Here is a 21,908-nt window from a genome sequence, read left to right as displayed (position 1 = left end):
CATGCAAAAAAAAAAAAAAAAAAACTAACCGAACAGTAGAGCTTAGACAAGAGAAAGACAACATTCTCGTGAACAAAAATTTAATCCTTGAGGAAAAAAAAAAAGAATTCCAAGGACAGATGGAAAAGGTTGCGCTGGAAGTCGTCAAGCATTCGAGCATGCTGAACGTAAGAACTTGTTAACCCATTTAGTCGCCATACATAAGTTATGCGCAACTGCAAATGAAGAAAAATTCCTAATGGTTACTGCACAATTTTCCCCCCTTTTTTTTAAGGACGTCCTTTTGAAAATAGAAGAAATTTTAAAAAAACACATGTCCAATATCAGCACGAGGCAGGTAAGCAACGCAGAAAGTAGATTCTCCACTATGCTTAGCGAATTATTTGTCTTCCTGCGCGCCTGTTCACGTGCGCCTTTTCACCCACCTATGACCACCTCACCACCCCTTCTACAACAGACCTAAAACCGCTCCTAATAAGACTGCAAAGTATTGGCAAACGATAAGGTGACCAGAAAGCATGCACATTTAGTTATCTTACATACCATGTTCGTTCCCGCCGCTACCGCTACCCCAGCCAACGGATATGCAAAAAAATTATACCGTACACACTACTCCTGTTTACTGCAAAACTGTGTAGACTTTTTTTTCACTTATTGGCACGTGTGGCGACCACACGGCGCCCCTTCGAATTGGCTTCTGCCCCATTTTTTTAAGCAATAACTGGGTAGGTGGGAATGCCCACAAGTGGGGGGAACCGCCCGGATAGTACTCACCCCCCGCGGATGCTCACGTACACGTGTTCGCAGCATCGCAGCATCGCAGCTTCGAAACATAGCAACTTAGCAACAGCGCAACTTAGCAGCTTCGAAACTTAGCAACATCGCAGCAGTGGGTGAGCCCTCATCGCGCGTGCACACTTTTTCGTAAAAACCGCGATTATTTTTTTTTTAAAATAAAGTCCCGTTCCGTTAATGAATTCATAAAAAAAAAAAAAGAAATCACACGTTCTCGCGTGGACATACCCACATGTATACTATATACACACATGCGGTAGGACAAGATACACTGTGCGCTGGAGGGGACTACCGTTAAAACGGGGTGAGCATATCCCAATGGGAGTGCATATGCATGCAACAATTTGTGTGTACTTTGGATGGAAGAAAAAATCGCGTGGGGAGAAAACAACCCAACGGATTAGCACATACATCTCCCCACACACACCTCCCCCCAAACAACAGCTAGCGGAGGAACAACCCCTCTAATGCTTCAACTCGGCACTTAAGATGTTCGTGGCCTCCTTCGACTCAGGTAAAGATTTGACATTTTTTCCAGCGTCTTCCTTAGAGTCTGTGTGCAACTCCATTAATTTGGAAATATCCAATTTGGGTCTCTTTAAAATTTTTACCTTTCTTATTAAAACGTTTTGCAGGGGGTATATTTTCTTGCACTGTTTTTCCACTTCCTTTCCAATCGATTCTGGAATAAACTTTTTCACAAGATCTTTCAGTAAAACTTTACTCGCCTCAGCATTCATGATGTCTACCATTTTTTTTCTTATTTTTTTAATTTGACTCGTCTGAGCGTAACACGTGGTTTTTGTCTGGTTTGGTCTCTTCTTCGTGAAAGCAATGCAAAACATTCTCAGATGGTAGTTGTCAATAGTTTTTACATCCGTGTATCCTTCAATTAACGTGTATCCCTTTCTTATTAATGAGCATAATTTGTCCCTCGTTATGCTGAGACCGCAGAAATCCGTGTAGCAATCTCTGTTGATGATGTGGTCACAGCAAAGCTTTATTTTCTTGTGAGCTTGGTCCTCGTCGTTGTTCAGATCGGCCAGGTTCACTTCGTAAATTCGTCCCTTCAAACCGTCCGTGGCCAACTCTGCGCGGGTGGACATCGCCAAAAAAAAGGAAAAGCAAAGTGAGGTGCGGCAAAGTGAGGTGCGGCAAAGTGGGGTGCAGCAAAGTGGGGTGCGGCAAAGTGAAGGCGCTCAAGCAGTCACACACGACAATGTGCAAACACCACAACTGCTGGGATGCCGCGCACTCGCGGGTGTCCCCTTTCGCATGAACAGGTCAGCAAAAAGTTGCACACATGGAAATGTCACGCCTGCATCAGGGTGGGACAAAAAAGAAAAAAAACGCCTTCGCACGGAGCAACGAGCAACGGACACATCGAACAGGCTATCTCCAGCATATCCAAATCAACATAACATCAGAAACGCTGACTTTTCGATACGCTGTGCAACATCACTCACAGCTGGCATAAACATATTCCGCCACAATTCCGTATGAACAGGGGAAAAAAAAAAAAAAAAATTAAATGATACAATTTGGCTAGCACCACGTATACATGGCGCCCTTGCCACAACTCCTCCGGGGACTTACTTTTTCCAATGGTTTTCGTGACTAAGGTTTTTCCGAAATTTCTGACCAAAAACATTTTGGGGGCCTTCAGGTCATACCACTCCTTCTTCGTAAAAACATCCGTGACCTTTTTCTTTCCTCCTTTTTTTCCCTTTGAGGTTCTCTTGTTTTTTCCTACCGCCATTTTATTTTCGCCAGTTGCTTCGTAAGGTTTGAAGTGGGAAGTGGGAAGTTGCTACGTTGGAAGGTTGCTACGTTGGAAAGTTGCTACGTTGGAAGGTTGCTACGTTGGAAGGTTGCTACGTTGGAAGGTTGCTACGTTGGAAGGTTGAAACACGCTCGATGGAAAAATTTGTACAAGCGATGTTACAGTTATAAGTTTGCGCGAGCGAGTAAAGTAAAAAATTGACTACGATACATTTGCAAATCTTCGTCAGCGTGTTGCTTATGCTGTATGCGCAAAAGTTCATACGTGACTGTACATATGTTGAATTTTCTTTTAAATAATTTACCACGCCACAGGTGAATACATACATATATACAATATATAATATAAGCAACCCTTCGCGCGTGCCATAAATCCGTGCATGTACTGTGAAGCTTTTATATTTGCTGTGCATATATGTATGCCTTTTTTTTTATGACCCCTACGCGCAATTTCGAAGTGTGACTCTTTTTTTATTTTTGGCCTTTCCCCGAATACAGTTCACATCACACTACAGCTTTGCGCCGCCCAATTTATGGTGCTCTTTTTTTTTTTTTACCTTGTGCCTTCAACAGTTTGGCTTATCCCCAGGCCATCACTGCCCCTTCACCATTCCTTCTTTTTTAGTAGTGAAAGGTAGAGCTACTTTTTCAAGGTGGTAAGAACAGTGTTCCTTTTTTTTCTTCCCTTCCGCTTAAGCATCACCATGACGATGGTGATAAAACTACTATACCCACTGGCTCCGCTGCACCGCGTGGTACATAAAACAGTATTATATACGCCTCTTTTTTTTTTTGCAACATCTACTCATTTCGCGGTGATAAAGGGGTATCATATAAAATGTATACGCCCTGTGAGGTGGTGGGGTTGCCCTACCCCCCAACTTAGGAAAAAAAAAAAAAAAAAATCCTCTTTGATCAACCTTCATTTTATGCCAACATTTGTGTAGGCTCATACCGAACGTTTTTTAATTTTTTTTTTTTTTTACCATAAGAAGACTTTTTCACGTTTACGCGAAAGAGGTGCTTGGCAAAGCTGTGTTAGAAATATAGCACTTTCCCAGGCTAGCAAATGAAACCGATCACCGCAACTGCGGCTGCTGCTTTCCTGAGCGGAGAGCGGTCAAAAAAGTAAAGTATACCACAACTGTGGGAAAAAAAAAAAAAAAAGTATAGTTCATCATCCCATCATATATTTTTAAATTAAGTTTTACGAGAGCGCCTTTTTTTTTTTTAATGAGTAGATAAGCGAAATGGGCTGGGTAGGTAACATAACCCTCTCACGTTCATGTGCTACATATAATGTAAGAATAGTGTCAAGTTAAAAGTAGGACACATGGTGCGGTGATGATGTTTTAAAAGGGTGCCACATTAGGGTTTACTACACTGACCTGATTAACACATAGAGGAGTTATGCGTATATATCAGTATGTTGCCTTATATGCATGTCGTACTTCATTCGTTTATCTCCAGATGGAGCTCCGAACGTGGAACTTGCACAGACAAACGTAAGGTCGCTGCTGCTCGACGCAGAAGGGCTATACCCCTCGTTACCGAGTATGCACACCTCAGCTTTGGTCAAATTCTTTAAATAGTTTTTTTACAGAAGAATCATATATACTATACACATGTGTACATGGACGTAGTTTCCTTTTCCCGTCGGTGAGAACTGACACAAATTTTGTTGCAATCAGTGGACAGAAAAACAACGCCTTCACCGTCTCCCCTTTTTGAGCATAAAAGGTTCGCGGGCTGAAGAAGTTCAACAAATGGGAGTTGTGAAAATTTCTTTCTTTTTGCATGCGTTGTGCACACATTTGCGCATTTTTTACGATACGGTTAAACTTAAAAAATTAAAAAAAAGGCGTCAAATCGGTGTGCTTTAAGCAGGACTTTTCGTATGACCAGCTTCTCGTGTGACCAACTTTTCGTATGACCAACTTCTCGTATGACCAGCTTCTCGTATGACCAGCTTCTCGTATGACCAGCTTCTCGTCTGTGTTGTCTCCCCGAACAAAGGGCTCCGTTGAATGATCCAAGGGATTTCACTACTCGTTCGGATCTCCTTCAGCATTTTGCTTGTTCTATGTAGCGATTCGGCCAGGTGTTTACTTCTTTTTGGCCTTCAACAATTTCTGTTTGGCTTCTTCTTCGGCTCTGCAGGGAAAGTGGGATGGGTCAACGGCATGGGTAAAGGAAAGGGGAGTAGCACACATCAGTAGCACACGGGAGCAACTAAAAAGGCACATATACACGTAAGGCACATGCGCATGTTCTTAGTGTATCCACACTGAAACGTCATCCCGATGTCACATGTATGTCTGGGAAAACATTATTGAAGAAAAATAAATTGCCACTCAAGCGAAGTCTACATATGTGTTCACTCGTGCCGCGAATGACATGCGGTGGAGGGCTGTTGGCGTACTTTTTCTTCTCGGCCATCTCCTTTTTAAAAGCTTTTTCTTCTTCCGTCATTTCGACGGGCCCCTTCTTGGCGGCCTTGAGCGGCTTCTTCTTTCCTCCCTACGCCCGGAAAAAAAAGGTACACAATGGGGCTACGAGAAGGTATGCACGTATGCAAGTATGCATGTATGCACGTATGCACGTATGTACGTATGCATGTATGCACGTATGTACGTCTGTGCGAAGGGTTGCCGTCCCCCGCCTTGTCAGTTCAGTGACCCTTTGCGCGGCAACTCAGGGCGAAAATTAACCTGTACGTTTAGCGGCATTTTGCGGGAAATACTCGGAACGGAGACGCAGCGTGAAAGTGGAAATAAAATGCGAACAGAAAGACCAAGACGAAAAACAAATCGGACGAGAAAAATATCTTCCTACTGAAATATTTTAAAAGGGCGTGTTTGTTTTGCGTCGCGCTGCTCTGCTCTTTTATTTTGTTTTTTATTTCTTCTGGTGCTGCTGCCTTCGCTTAAGGTTTAACAAAAAGATACGTAAATATACATGACGGAAAGGGAAAAAACGCTTGGAAAATTAAAAAACATTTTGCGTGCATCCCCGGGGAGAAAACATGATGTGGGTGCCTTCGCAATTGCAAAACTTTTTTTTTTTTGAGAAGGGGGGGAAAGGGAGTTCACAGTTCCTTGAATATTACGTTTTATACATTCGTGTTGATCGGTACATATGAATACTACATATATGAACGTATTATCCATTTCGCGTCGCATCACGTGCGTGCATTTGTATTATGGGTGCCCCTCGCTGAGCCTTCCCACCAAAATAAAATATACGCTCGCCTTCTCGCCCTTTCGCCGCTTTACCCTTCACCATTCACCGCTTCGCAACGTTTTTATTTTATTTTATTTCGTTTTTTTTATTTTTCCGAGAAAGAAAAAAGTTCACCTCGCCAAAATTGCCCTCACAAAAATGAGGAAATTTTTTTTAAATGGCGCATCAAAAGTAGTACATACGATTTTTATTTATGCAAACTTTTCTGTTCTTCGTGCCGCTTAACCATTGGAAGATATGCCTTCCCGTGGTTACCCCCTGTGGGCATTCCCACCGCTGTGCATGTATTGCCGTGGGTACTCGAGGAAGAAGTACTGGCCCAGGCACTCGCGCAACTGCTCTCTAACGAAGTACGTATGATCCGTGCATGTTTTGCGAATGTACACGTATATCCATTTGCGAACATACCTGTACGTATCGAATCGCAGAGACTCCCCCTCAAAAAATAAACACAAATTATCTTAACGCATCTACATAGTAACCGCCTCAGAGGAAGAAAAACTACATCACGCTGTTATATTACAGTTGTCTCCACAAAGCAATTCTTTGGGACCTTTCGGCAGAGGACAACACATACGTCCGTCCTATGAATACATAACATCAGTAAAAAAAGTTACCCATACAGCATAATGCGAGAGAGTGTGCATGTGTTTTATTTGTGGCGTGTCATTTATGAACGTGTTTATCTACACACGGTGATCACCCCGACAGGAGAACTTTTTTCCTGAGCGTAGCACAACTTAATGGTATTTCGCCCCTTGCACAAATCAGACGCGCTGAGTTGGAAGCTGTTTGCGCATCTCAGTACCAACTATTTGGAGGAAGACAAACGCTGCCTGCGGTGAAGGACACATACCCTACATGTGTGCACGTACAAATGCACCTATGTACTTGTGCCTATCTGTGTATGTGACCATTTGCCTACCGCTGTGTATCCATATTGTCATAAGCCGAACCGCCTGTACGTTCATGAGTAAACAGTATGATATGCCCACTTAGCATGAACATACATGGTGTGCGTGTCCTTTTGATTTTTTTTTAAAGAGACACAACGCTTTTTCTCCCTATATTCACTCACCATTCGTGTGAAATGTGGGCACCCAGAGTTACGTTGCACCTGTGATGTACATGGGCTGTGCCCCTTGTCAGGAATTCGCATAGCCAGGTTCCCCCACCTCCCCTCCGTTCATTTTTTTTGTTTTTTGTTTTTTTTTTTTTAATTCCCCCGCACAGTACATATATGTATATATATGAATGTGCATGAGTTTGCTCCTTTTTAAGAGGATTTACGTGTGAACGAAGGAGAAGAGCACATATTTGCGAGTTTGTTGTGCATCCTCATTTTGTGAACATAAAAAAAAATATTATATATTTTTTTTTTTTGCTTTACCCATTCGAGCCACGTCAAAAGGGGGCAACCCCATTTTTTGTGTGCATAATTTTATGAGAGTCCGAAATTGGTTGCGGGGTAACGCGTTGTAAAGTGTACCTTTGTAACTTGCAACAATTTTGAAGAAGCCGCTTTAGGGCATAAACAAAGGGAAAAGCGTTTACCTGTATGTGTCTACACGTATGTGTCTATGCGTATATGTCTATGCGTATATGTCTATGCGTATATGTCTATGCGTATATGTCTATGCGTATGTATCTACACGTATGTGTCTATACGTATGTGCCTCTTTCTGTGTGAACCGCCAATAAAGCAGAGCTAGACGTCGCCCTTCTTTGAGCGTTCATCGATTCGTTTCCCATTTTTGCCTGAACAGTGCATATATTTTTTTTTTTTTTCCGTTTTTACATGAACAGTGCATATATATTTTTTTTTTTTTTTTTTTTTTTTTTTTTATTTCCCTCATCTGCCCGAACAGTGCACACATTTTTGCTGACCCCCTCGCCCACTTGTACCCCTCCCCCAAGCGAGCAATTATGAACGGACGAACAACAGAAGAAACAACTGCAGCAATAATATGAAAGCTCCTTTAAAAAAGGCAAAGGAGGAAAGAGGCTACTACAGCTGCGTAGATTTCGAAAATTTATATAACAAAAAAAAAAAAGCAAATCGAAATACTCGATATATAGAGAAAAACATTACAGCGATAGTGAACTGTTTGAAAAAAAAAAACTACAAATTAAAAAAAAAATGGATGTATGTACGTACAGAAGCACTACATCCCTAGCAGCAAGGACAAGGACAAGCTGTACCTGTTTGACAAAATAACTATTTATAAAAATCACTTTGACAAGTATGAAGAAAAGAATGATGAGAAATTGTCCAATTTAAAGAAAATCCTGAAGATATATGAAAATGTAACGACGAACGAAAAAAAAAAGCTCTACGAATTGATAAAGTTCTTCTCCTTCACTCAAGGAGGATTTCAAAATGACAAACTGAGACAGAAGTTGTGGCTACTCCTACTCGGATTTAACATCAATTTGTCGAAAGAAAAAAATTATAATGATCACCCGATATCCATCCTTTGCATGAAACATAAAAATAAGTTTAAATTTGTGAATTCGGCCAAGCACTTTAAATTAAAATGGATTCAACAGGAGGACGGGTCGGGTGATTGGCGCCCGCGTGAATGTGCCAAAGATGATTTGCGGCACAAAGGAGGAGGGACTACTCCAAGTGCGCAGAGTCAAAATAATATTTACTATTATGATAATTTTTCATGCCCCCGGAAGAAGGAATTTGTTTTCACCTACGGGGTAAGTGATGAAGGAGGAGGCGGTCATCCCCCTTCGGTTGACCAGGGGGGGAAGCCACCCACTGCCGCCACAGGTGCCCCCCTGGAGGGGTGCCTATCAACGAGAAGAATCAAATCAAGCGATAAGGAGGGAGTCCAATGCGGAAACAAAGCAGCTACACATGATATCCACCGGCGTAACCGCAAAAGCACGCGCGCGAAGAGGAGGTTCTACCAGAAGGAAAACGAAGAGAAATGTCACAGTGCAAGTCCGTCAGCATCACCAGCACCCCCAAGCTGCTCGTCAAGAACATCCTTAACTCCGTCCTGCAGGACGGAACTGTTATGTATCCCTGCTTTGGAAGCAGTAGACCACTGTGCGTCCGAAAATTCGCTCTACCTATCGGACAGTTTTATTTCCTCGACCACATCCTTCACAGCATCGTCCGTGTCATCGTGCGCCTCCAACTGTTCAGATGCCATAGGTATCGTGAGGAGTAAGTCGAGAAGTAGGCACAAGAGGCGCACCCCCCCTTTGCATTTTTTCAGTAGCTCCTACTCGATTGACGGAGCACGGGAAGGGCGCAAAAAGGGGAGTAAAGCGCACAGAAGGAGATCATCGAGTAAGAAGGCAAATGCCCCTCAAAGTAATATCTTCCCAGGGAAGGCACAACAGAATGACTCCTCCTTCCCCTTTTTCTCCGAAGAAAAGTATCCCAAAAAAAAAAAATAAAATTGTCAAACGTGAAATAGAGAAAAAGGCAAAAAAATGCATCCAAAAGAAGACGAAAAAAATCATTCATTTTCTGCTGAATATTGATAAGGAGAAAAATAATTATGATAAAAAAAAAAACATAAAATTTATCATAAAATTGTTCAAAGTTATTTATAAAAATATGTTAGAGGTGGATCTCTACATAGTCGATTATATCCTTCGAAAAAATCAGAGAACAGAAGAAACCAATATTATGTCCTACTTAAAATATAACATTGAAAATAATTACAACTTTAATTCAAATCTTAACAAATGGATTATTGACAGCGTCCTACTCGACGAAAATGAAAGAGTGCAAGTGAAGAAGGACGTTAAGAGAAGTGTTAACACGTGGAATATACACAAGTACAATATATACGAAATTAAAAAAAAGTATCAATATATTTTAAAAAATGTCATTTGCAGCATTTTGTATAAACACTCGAACAAAATTTATTACGCGCAGGGGGTACATGACGTTTGTCTCGTTTTCGTCACGTTATATTTTCATAACTTTTTGAGGAGGTACAAAAAGTACGTCTTCTTGGAACACTTCATATCCAAATTTGTTGTAAACAAAATTTGTGATTTGATTTTTTCAAAGTTGAGAAGAACTGAGTGTAATGGCCACCACCACCCGGATGGGTCTACCAACACTCAGGAGGTTTGTTTTGTGCAGCAGGGGGGTGCAAGGGAGCAGGGAGGTGCAAAGGAGCAGCAAGGTGCAATGGAGCAGGAAGGTGCAAGGGAGCAGGGAGGAAAAACCCCTTCTCCCCCCTTTGGACATCCTAATGAAGATAGTGAAGCGAATGGAGGTCCGCCCCCCCAGAAGCGGAAGGGACCAATAAACGGAGGAAATATTTTCCAAAACAACATCTTCGACATGTTTCTCATGGAGGAGAAGTACATCGAAAAAATATGCTTGCTGAATAATATTAACCTGGAGAGATACATAAAGTATAAAAAGAAGAAAAAAAAAAAAGAGTACATCGTTTACCTCCTATGCGAGCGCTTCCTCCTTTTTTATATGATTGATTATTTAACGTTATCGCTGGACGTGTCGATTAACAACACCTTTAAGAGCATCGGATTGCTGCTCAAGTATATAGACAAGGAGGTCTACAACGTGTTCTGCCTTCTCCAAAAGGAGCAGCAGTATGAAAACATGAAATATGTGAATCGAAGTGAGAGGGCTAGTTTGGGTCAATGTCACAACAACGAGGAAAGAGGCACCAACAACAAAGGGAAAAAGACACAGAGTGACTCCAAAAGTGATACGAACGAACTAGAAAATAAGAGAAACTCCCTCAAGTTAAGTGGCACCGAGTTCTTCTTCTGTCTAAGTTGGGTCGTAACGTACTACTCTCACGTATTCACCGAGTTTGAGAAGCTCGCCAGGATTTTCGACACACTCCTCTCCAACGATGGCATATTTATAATATACTTCACCAGCTCCATCATCCTGCACAAGAAGGAGGAACTAATACAGATAGTCAACAAAAAAAAGAAGGACATGCTCTACAACAGCATGTACACAGAAACGCATTACATTTTTCAAAACATGAAATGGAAGGACATGAATGTAGATAACATAATTAAAAAAACTTATTACTATATGAATTATAAAATTCCACAGGATATCTTTTTGGAGAAAATAAAAAAGAAAATATCCTTCCCTCCCTTCTCCCCCATTTATAGCTACCCTTTCATTTTGCACTACTTCCATTATGAGAAGGAGCGGGAGGAGTTGCGCAACAGGTCGGTGGAGAAGTCAATTTGGAGCTTCTACACGTACAGCAAGCTGAGGAGTGAGGAGGAGCGGCAGGAGGGGCGGCAGGAGGGGCGGCAGGAGGGGCGGCAGGAGGGGCTGCAGGAGGAGCAGCAGAATGGGCGGAAGGATGGACAGCAGAATGGGCGGAAGGATGGACAGCAGGATGGGCGGAAGGATGGACAGCAGGATGGGCGGCAAGATGAACAGGCGGAACAGCCGCCGAAGCCGCCGAAACCGCAGGGCGAGGACCCCCCCGCGAACGCGTGTAGCCTGAGCGTCCCGCCCAACAAAATGAAAACGTACGACGAGTACATCCACGACCTGCTGGATAAGCAGAGCGGGGGGAACTCCAAGGGAAAGAGGAAGAATCCATTATGGAGAGGAGAAAAACACAACAAAGATGATAACAACATCTACCTGCACTACCCCTATTCTATTCTCTGCAACCATTTAGAAATGAATAAAGAAATTATAAAAAAGCACCTCCTCGTGGAAGACTTCTTCCAATATGTGTTCTACGACTTCATCGTAAGCTACAAGGACATCTGCAACAAGCACAGGATAAAGTCCAAAAAAAAATGTTACATCATTCAGTACATCAAAGTGAAGGGCAGAAGGGAACACCTATTGATAAAGAGAAAAAAAAGGAAAAAAAAAAACAAGTATGAAAAAATTCTGCACAGAATGGCAAAACATGTTATGTTTTTATATCAGCACACATGTAGAAAGAAGAAAAGAAACAAAAAATATATGTATATGAATTTTGTGACCAAGGGGAAAAAAAACACCCCCCTCTCCTTTCACAATTTGGCGCATCATAAACGTAGTCAAAAAACAATAGCCATCATCCCCCCCATTTATAAGTACATTGTCCAGGATAGCCTCGTTATGGAGAATTTGGGCCACTCCTCCAAGAAAAACAAGCTCAATAAAACGGCAGACAAAGACAGGCTCCAGAAGCAGCAGAAGCGCCTGCCCTACATCTACTACTTGCTTCAAGCGTCCATTAACGACTCGCCCTACCTCAATTTCTTTCTCTTTTTTTTTGTGGTGTCCCTGTTCTCCTCTTTGCTGTACTACCACCGCTGAGCCGGCGCAGCGGTGCGCACGGGCCTTCGCGCTCCTAATTTATCTCATTTTGTTTTTCGACATTTTGGACATTTTGGACATTTTTGATATTTTCGTTTTTTGGCATGTTCGTTTTTTGGCATGTTCGTTTTTTGGCATGTTCGTCTTTGACATGCTTTCCCCGTTTGTACAACTCCCCCAGTTCGCCACCAACCGACATGCGCGATGCGGAGCGCCCACCTTTTTGGCCCTCCAACGAGGCGTCCCTGGCGTCCCTTTGCTGATCATTTGACAAAATTGACAAAATTGACAAAATTGGCGATTCGCCGATAAGCCGCCTCACCGCCTCACCGGTTCGCCCTCACCCCCTGCAAGGAGGGCGCCCTTTTGTTCACCGCCATGCAACCCGAGGGGCAAAACAGCAGAAACGCTGCACCGTTTGAGCACGCGCTGGCAATTGGGGTAATCTAATCCCCGCGTCGTGCTCACCACCTTTTGAAAAAGGGCCGTCACGAATATATAGGGGATGGGAGGTCCCCCTTTTGGCGCAACTTGCAAAAAATGGAAGGGAAAAAATCCCCATGGAGGGAAAAGGAAACCCGCAGCAAATTCTGCACACGGTTCCCATTTTGAAACACAAGCGAGGTGGAATGTGTAAGAAGCCTTCACAAAGGAAAGTGTAAATCGGTCCAAGGTTTCTCCACCCCATCGTTGCGCAGGAGTCTCCCAAGCGAGCACATTTATTATCACCACTCTGCGCATATGCACCAAAAAAAAAAAAAAAAAATGAACAAGGCACACAATAATTTGCACCTTCTCACCTTGCCGGCAATACAACTTTGGAAAAAAAAAAAAAAAAAAAAGAAAGATAGAGATAGAGCGGGAGAGAAAAAGTACGCCCTTTTTTTTTTTTTTAATACCGTCACGGCGACTTTAGCTTTGTGAAGGCACTCGAACGAAGGGGCAACGTAGTGACCAGAAGGATGAAGCAAATCAAAGAATTTACCTCACGCGACTGAGTACCTGAGTGTGCCCCTGAATAAGAGTAAGCCGACGGCATCGGCGATAAAGGTTTGCATGCTGCGATTTGTGACCTCGTGTGAGGCAACACCACCGCGATCAAGGAGAAGAAGTAGCAGTGACGGAGCGGCTAAGTGTCGATGTGGTGAACCCAACACGACGATGTGTTCCATAGTAGCGCGCGACGAGCCCGACACCCGCAGAACTGCGAAACCCAGCACACTGCAAAAAGGACGACCAGGCAGCACTGTGACAGCGGGGGGGCGCGCAAAATGTTTGTCAACAAAAAATTGTTCAGCTTTTACAAAAACAACACCTTTGCCTTTTGCCTGGGAAGCACATGGTTCCTCCTCATAAACAGCGGCCTGCTGTTCACCGCAAAGTACTTTAACAGTTTCGAAAATCGTCATTCCTACATCGAAGACGCAGTCAGAGTCCTAAGAGTGTACCTTAATTACGCAGATAGTGCTAGCGTGAAAATTTTAAAAAAAAAGGGGAACATAGATTCATCCAACGAAAGGGCAAAATGTGAACTCCTGTTGTCCCACAAGGGGGAGCATATCTACTTACATGTAAACGCTGTAAATAAAGACACCGGAAAAAAGGGATACAACAACTCAGACGAAGTGGACAATGAAGAAGGTAAAGATATTTCAGACTATATAGAAAATCCATACTTAATAAAAAAAGAAATAAAACTCCTTCTACAGAGGATACGATCATTCGTTTCATCCTTTGTCTCAAGTAAGGGTCATGAAAATGGAGGGCAATCTGACCAATACAGTCAAGAAAGTGAAATAGGACCAGACAACACAATGCAGCGTGATAAGAAAGTACCAAACAAAAATGAGGATATCTTAAATATAATTCAAAAGGGAAATAAATGGAAAATCAACAATATAATGATGGTTAAAAAAAAAAAATTAACAAATGAGGTGGACAAAAATGTGGAAAATAAATCCCTACGAAATCGTGTAAACCTTTTAGTAAATAATTTTTTCCATTACAAATACGAAATACATGCTGTACATGGCCATCCTTCACACAACTCGTACTTTTACAAATATGACCAAAAAAAAAAACCTTTAGCCAGAAGCAAAAAAATTTGGGAAAATTCCTCTTCTGCGCATTCCTCCTTTCTACCCTTCTTGCCATTAAAAGAGTTTACATTTACACAAATTCCTATTTTGGGATAAATTTCGTCAAACAGTTTGTACTAGGAAATGAGGAGGTATTCAAAATTATGGGGAATAGTCCAATTCAAATTTTGAGCATATCTGGAGTGCATGAAAAAAATTACCTGAACAGCAAGGTGTTTATTCAGGCCATGGACAAACAGGGCGTAGTTCAAATGACGGCCACTAAGGGTAAAACGGATAAGGGGTTTTTCATTCTGCACGCGAAGCTTCTGTTGGGCAGTCAGACGATCGAGTTGCGCAAGGGGGACTCTCGTGCTGGAAGTGTCCATTAGGGAAGGTGCGCGGAAGCAGTTCCAAAGCGATCAGCCAACTCGCGCGAGGAGAGAAGGCGAGGGGGGGAGTAAAAGAATTCACGCAAAAAGTTGCTCCCTTTTTGGCATGCCGCAAGGAGCAAATGCACACACGCAGGTGCAACTTCTAACAAATGCGCCGCCCTCGCGCAGCAAGGTTCCTGCAGTGCCGCGCCCCCTCCGCGAAGAGGCCAGGTCACCACTTATAGGCCGCGGAGACAGCGTTAAGCGGGCGAAGCTGTTTTCAGGTAGGCGGCACATACCGTTTCAAGTAGGTGGCACATACCGTTTCAAGTAGGTGGCACATACCGTTTCAAGTAGGTGACACATGCCGTTTCAAGTAGGTGACACATGCCGTTTCAAGTAGGCGCCACAATTCGCTGCGCACCAACATGCCAACCAAGCGGAAGAAAAAAAAAAAAAAAAATTATCATGTACAGCCACCAGCTTGGGAACAAAATTGTGCACCATTTTTTACATGAACAGGCAGGTGATTTTTGTGCCAACTTGTCACGGTGAGGCAGCTGGTAGAAGTTTGTTTACATTCCCCGATCCCCTTTCCACCCCCGCGATGTGCTTAACGTGGGTTATGAAAAAAGCAGTTCTGCAATTATTGCGCTGAGGGTACATGTACGCATATGTGCTACCCTCTCATTTGTTCACATTTAATTTACCACTCCCTTTTTGTGTTTTTTTTCCCTAACCGGAATTGCGAATGGCGAAATGGTTATTTGCGTCCCCACCCTTGGTGTGCCCTCGTCGTCCTCTGCAGCTATACGCGATATTTTGCGTGGCCACTTGGGCATGCACGTAACGCTGCTGAAGTAGTAGTTTTTTTTTTTTTTTTTTTTCTTGTCTTATGGGAAGCGTCTTTACATTTGCACATATGCATGTCATCTTTTTTTTTTTTTCTTCCCTTTTGATGGCCCCACCGACTGCTACCCCACTGAGTTATTCCCCCCAAACGGGCAACGTTCATCCGCTTTGCGAAAGATATGCCACAGTTAAATCTGCCCCCTTGTTCTTGGTACCCCGCCTCCTTCCCCGCCCCCTTCCCCCCTTGCCTGCCCATGCGAACGCACTTAAAAAATGCCGATCTGCTTCAGCGTCCACAACTTGGCAGGCTACAATGAGAGGTGCAACACCGTGCTGTACAGGGAACCCATACGAACGAGCAAATCATACTCCAGCAAGTACATTATTTTCTTCCCAGGGGACTATTCAAATTTTTTCACCAACTCTATATATACGTCATTTAAGTTGGAGTCGACAAACGAATGCTCGGACTACTGTTACAGTTATGAAGCTCTCTTTTGGATCCTATCCTCCAAGTACTTGTATGACCACTTAGTTTTTATTAAGCCAAGCATTTTTACAAATCACATTTCCTCCTTTTCCAATTTTTTAAATCCATCGGATATTTCGCTTAGCAGATATACTCACGATGTGGCTTCTTCGGCAAAAGGGTCAGACCACATGAACACAGGGGGAACAAATCCCATCGATGTGGTGGTGCCTGATAAAAGTGTGAAGCATTTGTTATGCCTACTCGTATCACTGGATGAGCGGTTATCAGGGGGAGAGGGGGGACACCCAGCATCTGTTAATGGTACCGCACGCGATGATTGTGATGGAGAAAGGACTCACACAAATGCTCATGGGGAGAGTGCCCAAACAGATGGACCCCCACCGCTAAGCCCACTAAAACGTAGACTCGTTTTAATCGGATTCAGCAGGGGGTGTTCAGTTCTGTTCGCCCTGATGAGAGAAGCCAAGGAGGGCCAGCTTCTCCTCTCTAACGTCGATTCCGTGTACCTCCTAGATCCCGGATTCAACAAAAAGATATACAACACAGAGATCGAAAGCAGCGCTTTAGAAAAGGTCGCGCAGTGCAGATTGAAAATATTCCTCCATTCGACGCCTCACCAGGTGACTAACAAAAACGATGTAAACATACACAGCGAACTGCTAAATTTTTTAAAGAAGCTCAGACAGCATGGGATAGGTACCTTCCCATATATACACTACATTAAGAATGCCAAGTTGGTGAACCACCTAAATCTGCATTTTGAAATCCTTGTGGATTTTATCGACGATGTGTTGGAAGACCCCAACGAGTCCTCCTCCTTGTCCAATTTTTGCAAGGAGCAGGGAATCACCGTGTGTAGGAGCAAAACGGCTGTCAAAGATTTCTTGTTTGAAAATTGGAAGGGGAATTAGTTTCTAACATGCAGAGGCTTATTCGATCGCAAGCGGGGGGGAGGGAGCACCATTCCAATAAGGACTCACCCGATCCGGGTCCCCGGTTCACTGCAGTCGAAATGAAAAAGGAACGATCGAACGAATTAAAGTGCCAGTTTGCGCTCTCATTAGAAGAGTGCCACCTTCAGAGAGGTTAATCAGTCGGTGTTGTGGTGAATGAGTGAAGACAAGCAACGTGGTGCAAAAAAAAGTTGAAAAAAAAAGTTGAAAAAAAAAAGTTGAAAAAATAAGTTGAAAAAATAAGTGGGAAATAATAAGTGGGAAATAATAAGTGGGCAAAAAAAAGCGGAGGAGCGGACGCCCAAGCATGTGTAAGCGCACCGCTCAAGCCACCTTCCGTTGACCGTAGGGAAACACGTTTCCATAGGAGCACCTCTCATGACTCAACTCAAAGTCGGCATAGAAGACTTTCCCACCTTGCGTTTTCTTCACGTACAAAATGCTGCTCTCCCCCTGGTTAACAATTTGTGCCTCCAACTGCCCCTCAGGTGGATACTCATAGTTGAAAATGTAAAAGTGTTTGCTCCTGCTAATTTTCCATATGACTTGACCACTCTTTTGTGCAAATTGGATAATTCCGCAGGATCCGAGAATGATAGCCATGTCATCGTTGTAATGGAAGGTGAAGGTCTGGTCCGCCTCAGACGTTTTGGGCACACATTTGTTATCATCTATTGGTGGGGGCTGGCCCGCCTGGCCCGGCTGACTCGATTGGCCCGGTTGACTCGATTGGACCGATTGGCCCGGCTGACCCGGCTGACCCGACTGACTCGATTGGCCCGGTTGACTCGATTGGCCAGGCTGACCCGCCTGACCTGCCTGACCCACCTGACCCGACCGACCCACCTGACCCGACCGACCCACCTGACCCGACCGACCCACCTGACCCGCTTGGCTTGCCTCCCCCCTGGGCCGGTAATTCTCCCTGCAGGCGCAACTCACCTTTCCATTCTTAAACGTGCAAACCTCGTTTGGCGAGCACCCCCCGTTATTCACTAGACAGGGCTTATTCACCATGCACATCTGAGTCCCATCCTTCAAGAGGCCCGCCCGACTCTTCACATAGTTAAACAAACATATGCACAGTGGTCCCTTATTTACATTATTTACACATATTGAATTTTCTGAGCATTTATTCTTATCAGTCATGCACATATCCTGCAGGACGCACTTCCCATTAAGAGCGACGAGTCCCCTCTTATGACACACACACTCATGCTTCTTTTTCTCGTGATAAATACATTTCGAATCCGGCGGACAGTTCCCATTATTAATAACACACAAATTATCGTATATACATTCATTGTTATTATTTTTTTTTAAATTTTCTTTACATTCACATGTGGGTTTGTTATTTACAACTCTGCAGATTTCATTTTCGTTACAGTTGAAATTTTTGCAGTACTGTACTGGGACACAAATTCCTCGTTCATTTCTTTCGAAGTGATCCACACAGCCGCACTTCACAACGTCTGTCTTCTCATCATATATGCACTTTTCCTTCTCATGAGTGCACACATTTTGGTACTCCTTCCGTTTGCATTTATTCTTTGGCATACATAAATTCCCTTCTTCCATTTTACTGTCATCCGAGCATATACAAACCCCGTTCTCTAAAGTCAACCCATTAATACATTTGCAAACTTTTTTCCCATTTTCCATCAAGCATGCTTTATTTGATGGACATACAAGATCACACTCCTTTTCCTCTACACACACTCCATTTACATTTTGATATTTATCTTCACATGTGCATGTTTTTTTTCCATTAACTATTTTGCAAGTTTGATGTTCTCCACATAACTTGGGATCACAGCTACTTGGTTCTTCACAAATGGTATGATTATTTTTACTCACATAGGGACTATTGCAGAAGCATTTATGTTTGTGTTTGTTACCATAGCAGGTCGAATTAGAGTCACATGTTTTGCACAGATCCTCACATGTGTAATGCACAAAGAGATAATTACCACTTTTGCAGTAGGTGTCAAAGTGGTGTGTTAATCCGATATCACAAAAGCTGAGCTGGTCACAGTACTCCTTAACTGAATTGGTTAAATCTAGATCTTCACACCCATCACCTGTTTTTAACAGAGCCTTGTTAACCCTTATAGATCCTCCTGGGCATTCTATTTGGCTGTGGAATCTGCTCCTAAAAATTGCTCCCTTCCCCTCGATGTGGGTTCTCTGTGGGGAACTACCCCCTCGTTGTATCAACGCTTGTCGAGGTAATGATGAAGGGGTGCCCACTTCTGATGCACCCGCACACATGTACTCGTACTGATAAATGGTTCCCTTCGTACCACAGATATTATCCTTGTCTAGGGGGGATACCTGGTCTACACTGTTGCCAAAGGCACACCTATTCCTACCGTTGCAAACCTCCCGCAGACTATCAGTGATATACTTAATTTTGTTCTCCTTGAACGTGATGTGGTAACAGGAGATAGTTGCGTTAACCACCTCAATGGTGTAGCCTTCTTCACAATGCATGTAAATATATTCAGGTTTTAAAGCCGAACGGATGAAGAGCTCATTTTTGTATGGTTTGTGATGAGGAGTAGTCTGTGCCTTTATGACCTTCTCCATTTCTTCTATATCATAGCATCTGTTTTTGTGTAAATACTTACCTTCATCGCATCTGCACTCTGCCTTCTTCGAGTTATTGTTAACAACACAGGTGGAGTGTTCAGGACATTTAATCGCATCACACAGGTTAGTATAAAAACATTGATTTTTCTCCAACGGAAGGAGAGACGTTTTGCACAAGCACGATTTGGTTGTCTCATCACAGAACTGGTTTACCGAACATATGGTACCATTACAGGTGTAGTTTTTTTCACAAAAATTGTTAACACTTGAAAGCATGTTATATCCGTAACTACAAGTAGCTATACGTCCCTCTCCGTTGTATATATCACATGTTTGATTCTCCTTTTGGTTGCAAATATCAACACATTCGTATTTAACATGGATGATGAAGTCAGACCCCAGGATGCAGCCATTGCTCTTCACCTTTGTAAAGTCAATTTCGCAAGACTTCTTCTCATTGCACAAATTTTTCAAATAGTCCTGTAAGTGATCCTGTATGCAATTGTTGTTGCCACTCGTGTTGATGCTTACATACCTTAGGCTAATATTCATGGCATGACAGCTGATAGATCCTTTTTCACTGTCTTTGAAAAATATTTCTTCGTACACAACGTTTGGCTTGAGGAGATGTGGCTTCCCCACGTGGTAAATAACGATGTGTTTGTCATCCATGTAGGCGCAATGGATTAAGTCGCCTTCCCGTTTGTTCTGGGACTCCTCGTTTATGTAATCATCGTGAGGGATAACCCCACAGAAGGTCTTCTTGTAACACTTGTTAGTACTCAGGTTCGTCATGAAGGATCCCTTGGCGATTAAATAATCACAGGTCTTCTCATCTTTGTTGAGAGAAAAAAATTTTTTTATTTCCGCCTCAGAAGTGGCTAGCGTGAACACTTTTGCAACTGCCTTGTCCACATACGCATAGGCATTTTCCCCATTTGTGTGGTCCACCTTTTCCTTCGTTGACTTATCTCTCACTCTGTGATCAAGGGAGAAAGAGAGTTTTTCCAATTCCCCCTTTTGGTAGAAAATATCATCCACCACCACGTTCGCTCTGCCCCTCCTCACCCCAATGAGGAGCAGCAGGACGCACACCCGATACTTCATTTTGATTTCCAGCCGGATTTTCACTCATGAACGGGGGCAGATATGCACAAAGGGGGGGGGTTTACGATAGGGCAGTTGCGCTGCTGCGGATGCGGCTTCCGCTGCGACTGTGCCCGCGGTGGACCTCTCTCAAGTGACCCACTTGGCGCGAACCGACAAATTGGGGAGCTATTCCCGGTGCGCTCCCCTACTTTGCGAAAACCACCAGATCGGTTCTCCCCTCGGACGTTCGAGGTGCGACTTTGCCGATTCGACCAAAAGTGGGAAAATTCGCAATTTTGTCAAATTGGCGACAAATTTTGTCAAATTGGCGACAAATTTTGTCAAATTGGAGGCAAATTTTGTCAGTTTGGCAAATTTTGTCCGTTTGGCAAATTTTGTCCGTCTGGCAAATTTTGTCAATTTTGTCACTTTTGTCAATTTTGTCATTTTCGTCAATTTTGTCAATTTTGTCATTTTCGTCACTTTTGTCACTTTTGCCATTTTCGTCACTTTTGTCAGCTTGGCCACTTTTCTAATTTTCCCAATTTTCCCAATTTTTCCAACTTGGCCAAATTTCCCACACTGGCATTGTTGGTGGAATTTTCTGTCTGGCTTCGCAGCGGATGCGGCACGCATGTACACGCGGCTAAAGACAAATTTGCGCTCCTCCACTTTTGCACCCGCGCCGCGATCAGCTTGTTAATCTTTTCAGCACTGCGAATTTTGCCGTCGTGCATGGCGATAAAGCGGTAAGCGGCAAAACGGTAAGCGCCAAGCGGCAGCGGCAGCGGCAGCGGCGTCGAGTCGAGTCGGCATTTTTTGCAATTCTTTTCCCACCTTTTTCCAGTTTTCTTTTAACAAAATGGCCAATGTTGATGCACATATATACACATCAGGCGTGCAGACAAAATGACAACAAATGACTCACCGTCCAACAGGTCAAAGGTTTTTTTTCCCCCCCGCTTGGTTCCAAATTGGGACGTCGCGCCATTCTGCGGTCGCCTTTTTGCAAGAAGGGGGCAAAACAACGGATTGGTACAAATGCAGCGACTGTGCCTGCCGCGCGGGAATGAAAAACTGATGGTGGCCAACCTGACGAAAAGGATAGACATATGAACAGCGATCAGGCAGAATTATGACATATACCTCCCCAAGCTTTGCATTTCCTTTGTTGTTTGCATGTTTTCCCATTTGGGTGCCTCTTCCTGTGTGCGAACATGAGACCCCTGGTGGTTACCGCGACCACGAATTGTCGCCTCCATGTCTTTTTTTTTTTTTTTTTTTTTTTTTTACTACCTATTCAGATCCGTTGACCGCGTTTTGCACAAAAAGGAAAATACGAATGGGGAGGGAAAA

General features: G+C 43.4%; 6 protein-coding genes across 6 annotated transcripts; 3 read left to right on the top strand and 3 right to left on the bottom strand.

Moving 5' to 3' along the window:
- Positions 1–1,259: 1,259 nt before the first annotated feature.
- Positions 1,260–2,554, bottom strand: PCYB_082690 (40S ribosomal protein S3a; the record flags this gene model as incomplete). Its single annotated transcript, XM_004222007.1, has 2 exons — positions 1,260–1,885; positions 2,392–2,554. The coding sequence occupies 2 exons, from the start codon at positions 2,552–2,554 to the stop codon at positions 1,260–1,262; spliced, it is 789 nt and encodes a 262-aa protein (XP_004222055.1).
- Positions 2,555–4,373: 1,819 nt separating this feature from the next.
- Positions 4,374–5,699, bottom strand: PCYB_082680 (hypothetical protein; the record flags this gene model as incomplete). Its single annotated transcript, XM_004222006.1, has 4 exons — positions 4,374–4,466; positions 4,547–4,731; positions 5,000–5,097; positions 5,289–5,699. A coding segment is annotated over one exon (189 nt), but the record flags the coding sequence as incomplete, so codon positions are not given.
- Positions 5,700–7,968: 2,269 nt separating this feature from the next.
- Positions 7,969–12,121, top strand: PCYB_082670 (hypothetical protein; the record flags this gene model as incomplete). The annotated part of the gene is made up of 2 exons (XM_004222005.1): positions 7,969–8,529; positions 9,215–12,121. The coding sequence occupies 2 exons, from the start codon at positions 7,969–7,971 to the stop codon at positions 12,119–12,121; spliced, it is 3,468 nt and encodes a 1,155-aa protein (XP_004222053.1).
- A 1,271-nt stretch (positions 12,122–13,392) lies between these two features.
- On the top strand, positions 13,393–14,591 carry PCYB_082660 (hypothetical protein; the record flags this gene model as incomplete). The annotated part of the gene is made up of 2 exons (XM_004222004.1): positions 13,393–14,094; positions 14,214–14,591. 2 exons carry the CDS (start codon positions 13,393–13,395, stop codon positions 14,589–14,591), a joined length of 1,080 nt encoding a protein of 359 aa, XP_004222052.1.
- Positions 14,592–15,698: 1,107 nt separating this feature from the next.
- On the top strand, positions 15,699–16,829 carry PCYB_082650 (hypothetical protein; the record flags this gene model as incomplete). Its single annotated transcript, XM_004222003.1, has 2 exons — positions 15,699–16,490; positions 16,539–16,829. 2 exons carry the CDS (start codon positions 15,699–15,701, stop codon positions 16,827–16,829), a joined length of 1,083 nt encoding a protein of 360 aa, XP_004222051.1.
- A 368-nt stretch (positions 16,830–17,197) lies between these two features.
- PCYB_082640 (hypothetical protein) lies at positions 17,198–20,365 on the bottom strand (the record flags this gene model as incomplete). The annotated part of the gene is made up of 2 exons (XM_004222002.1): positions 17,198–17,426; positions 17,934–20,365. Coding segments are annotated over 2 exons (2,658 nt in total), but the record flags the coding sequence as incomplete, so codon positions are not given.
- Positions 20,366–21,908: the final 1,543 nt, after the last annotated feature.

This window comes from Plasmodium cynomolgi, chromosome 8 (genome assembly GCF_000321355.1).
Source record: "Plasmodium cynomolgi strain B DNA, chromosome 8, whole genome shotgun sequence".
In the NCBI taxonomy this organism is placed as follows: Eukaryota; Apicomplexa; class Aconoidasida; order Haemosporida; family Plasmodiidae; genus Plasmodium; species Plasmodium cynomolgi.
The sequence above is the reverse complement of the archived record's forward strand: the minus strand, read 5'-3'. Positions and strand labels throughout refer to the sequence as shown.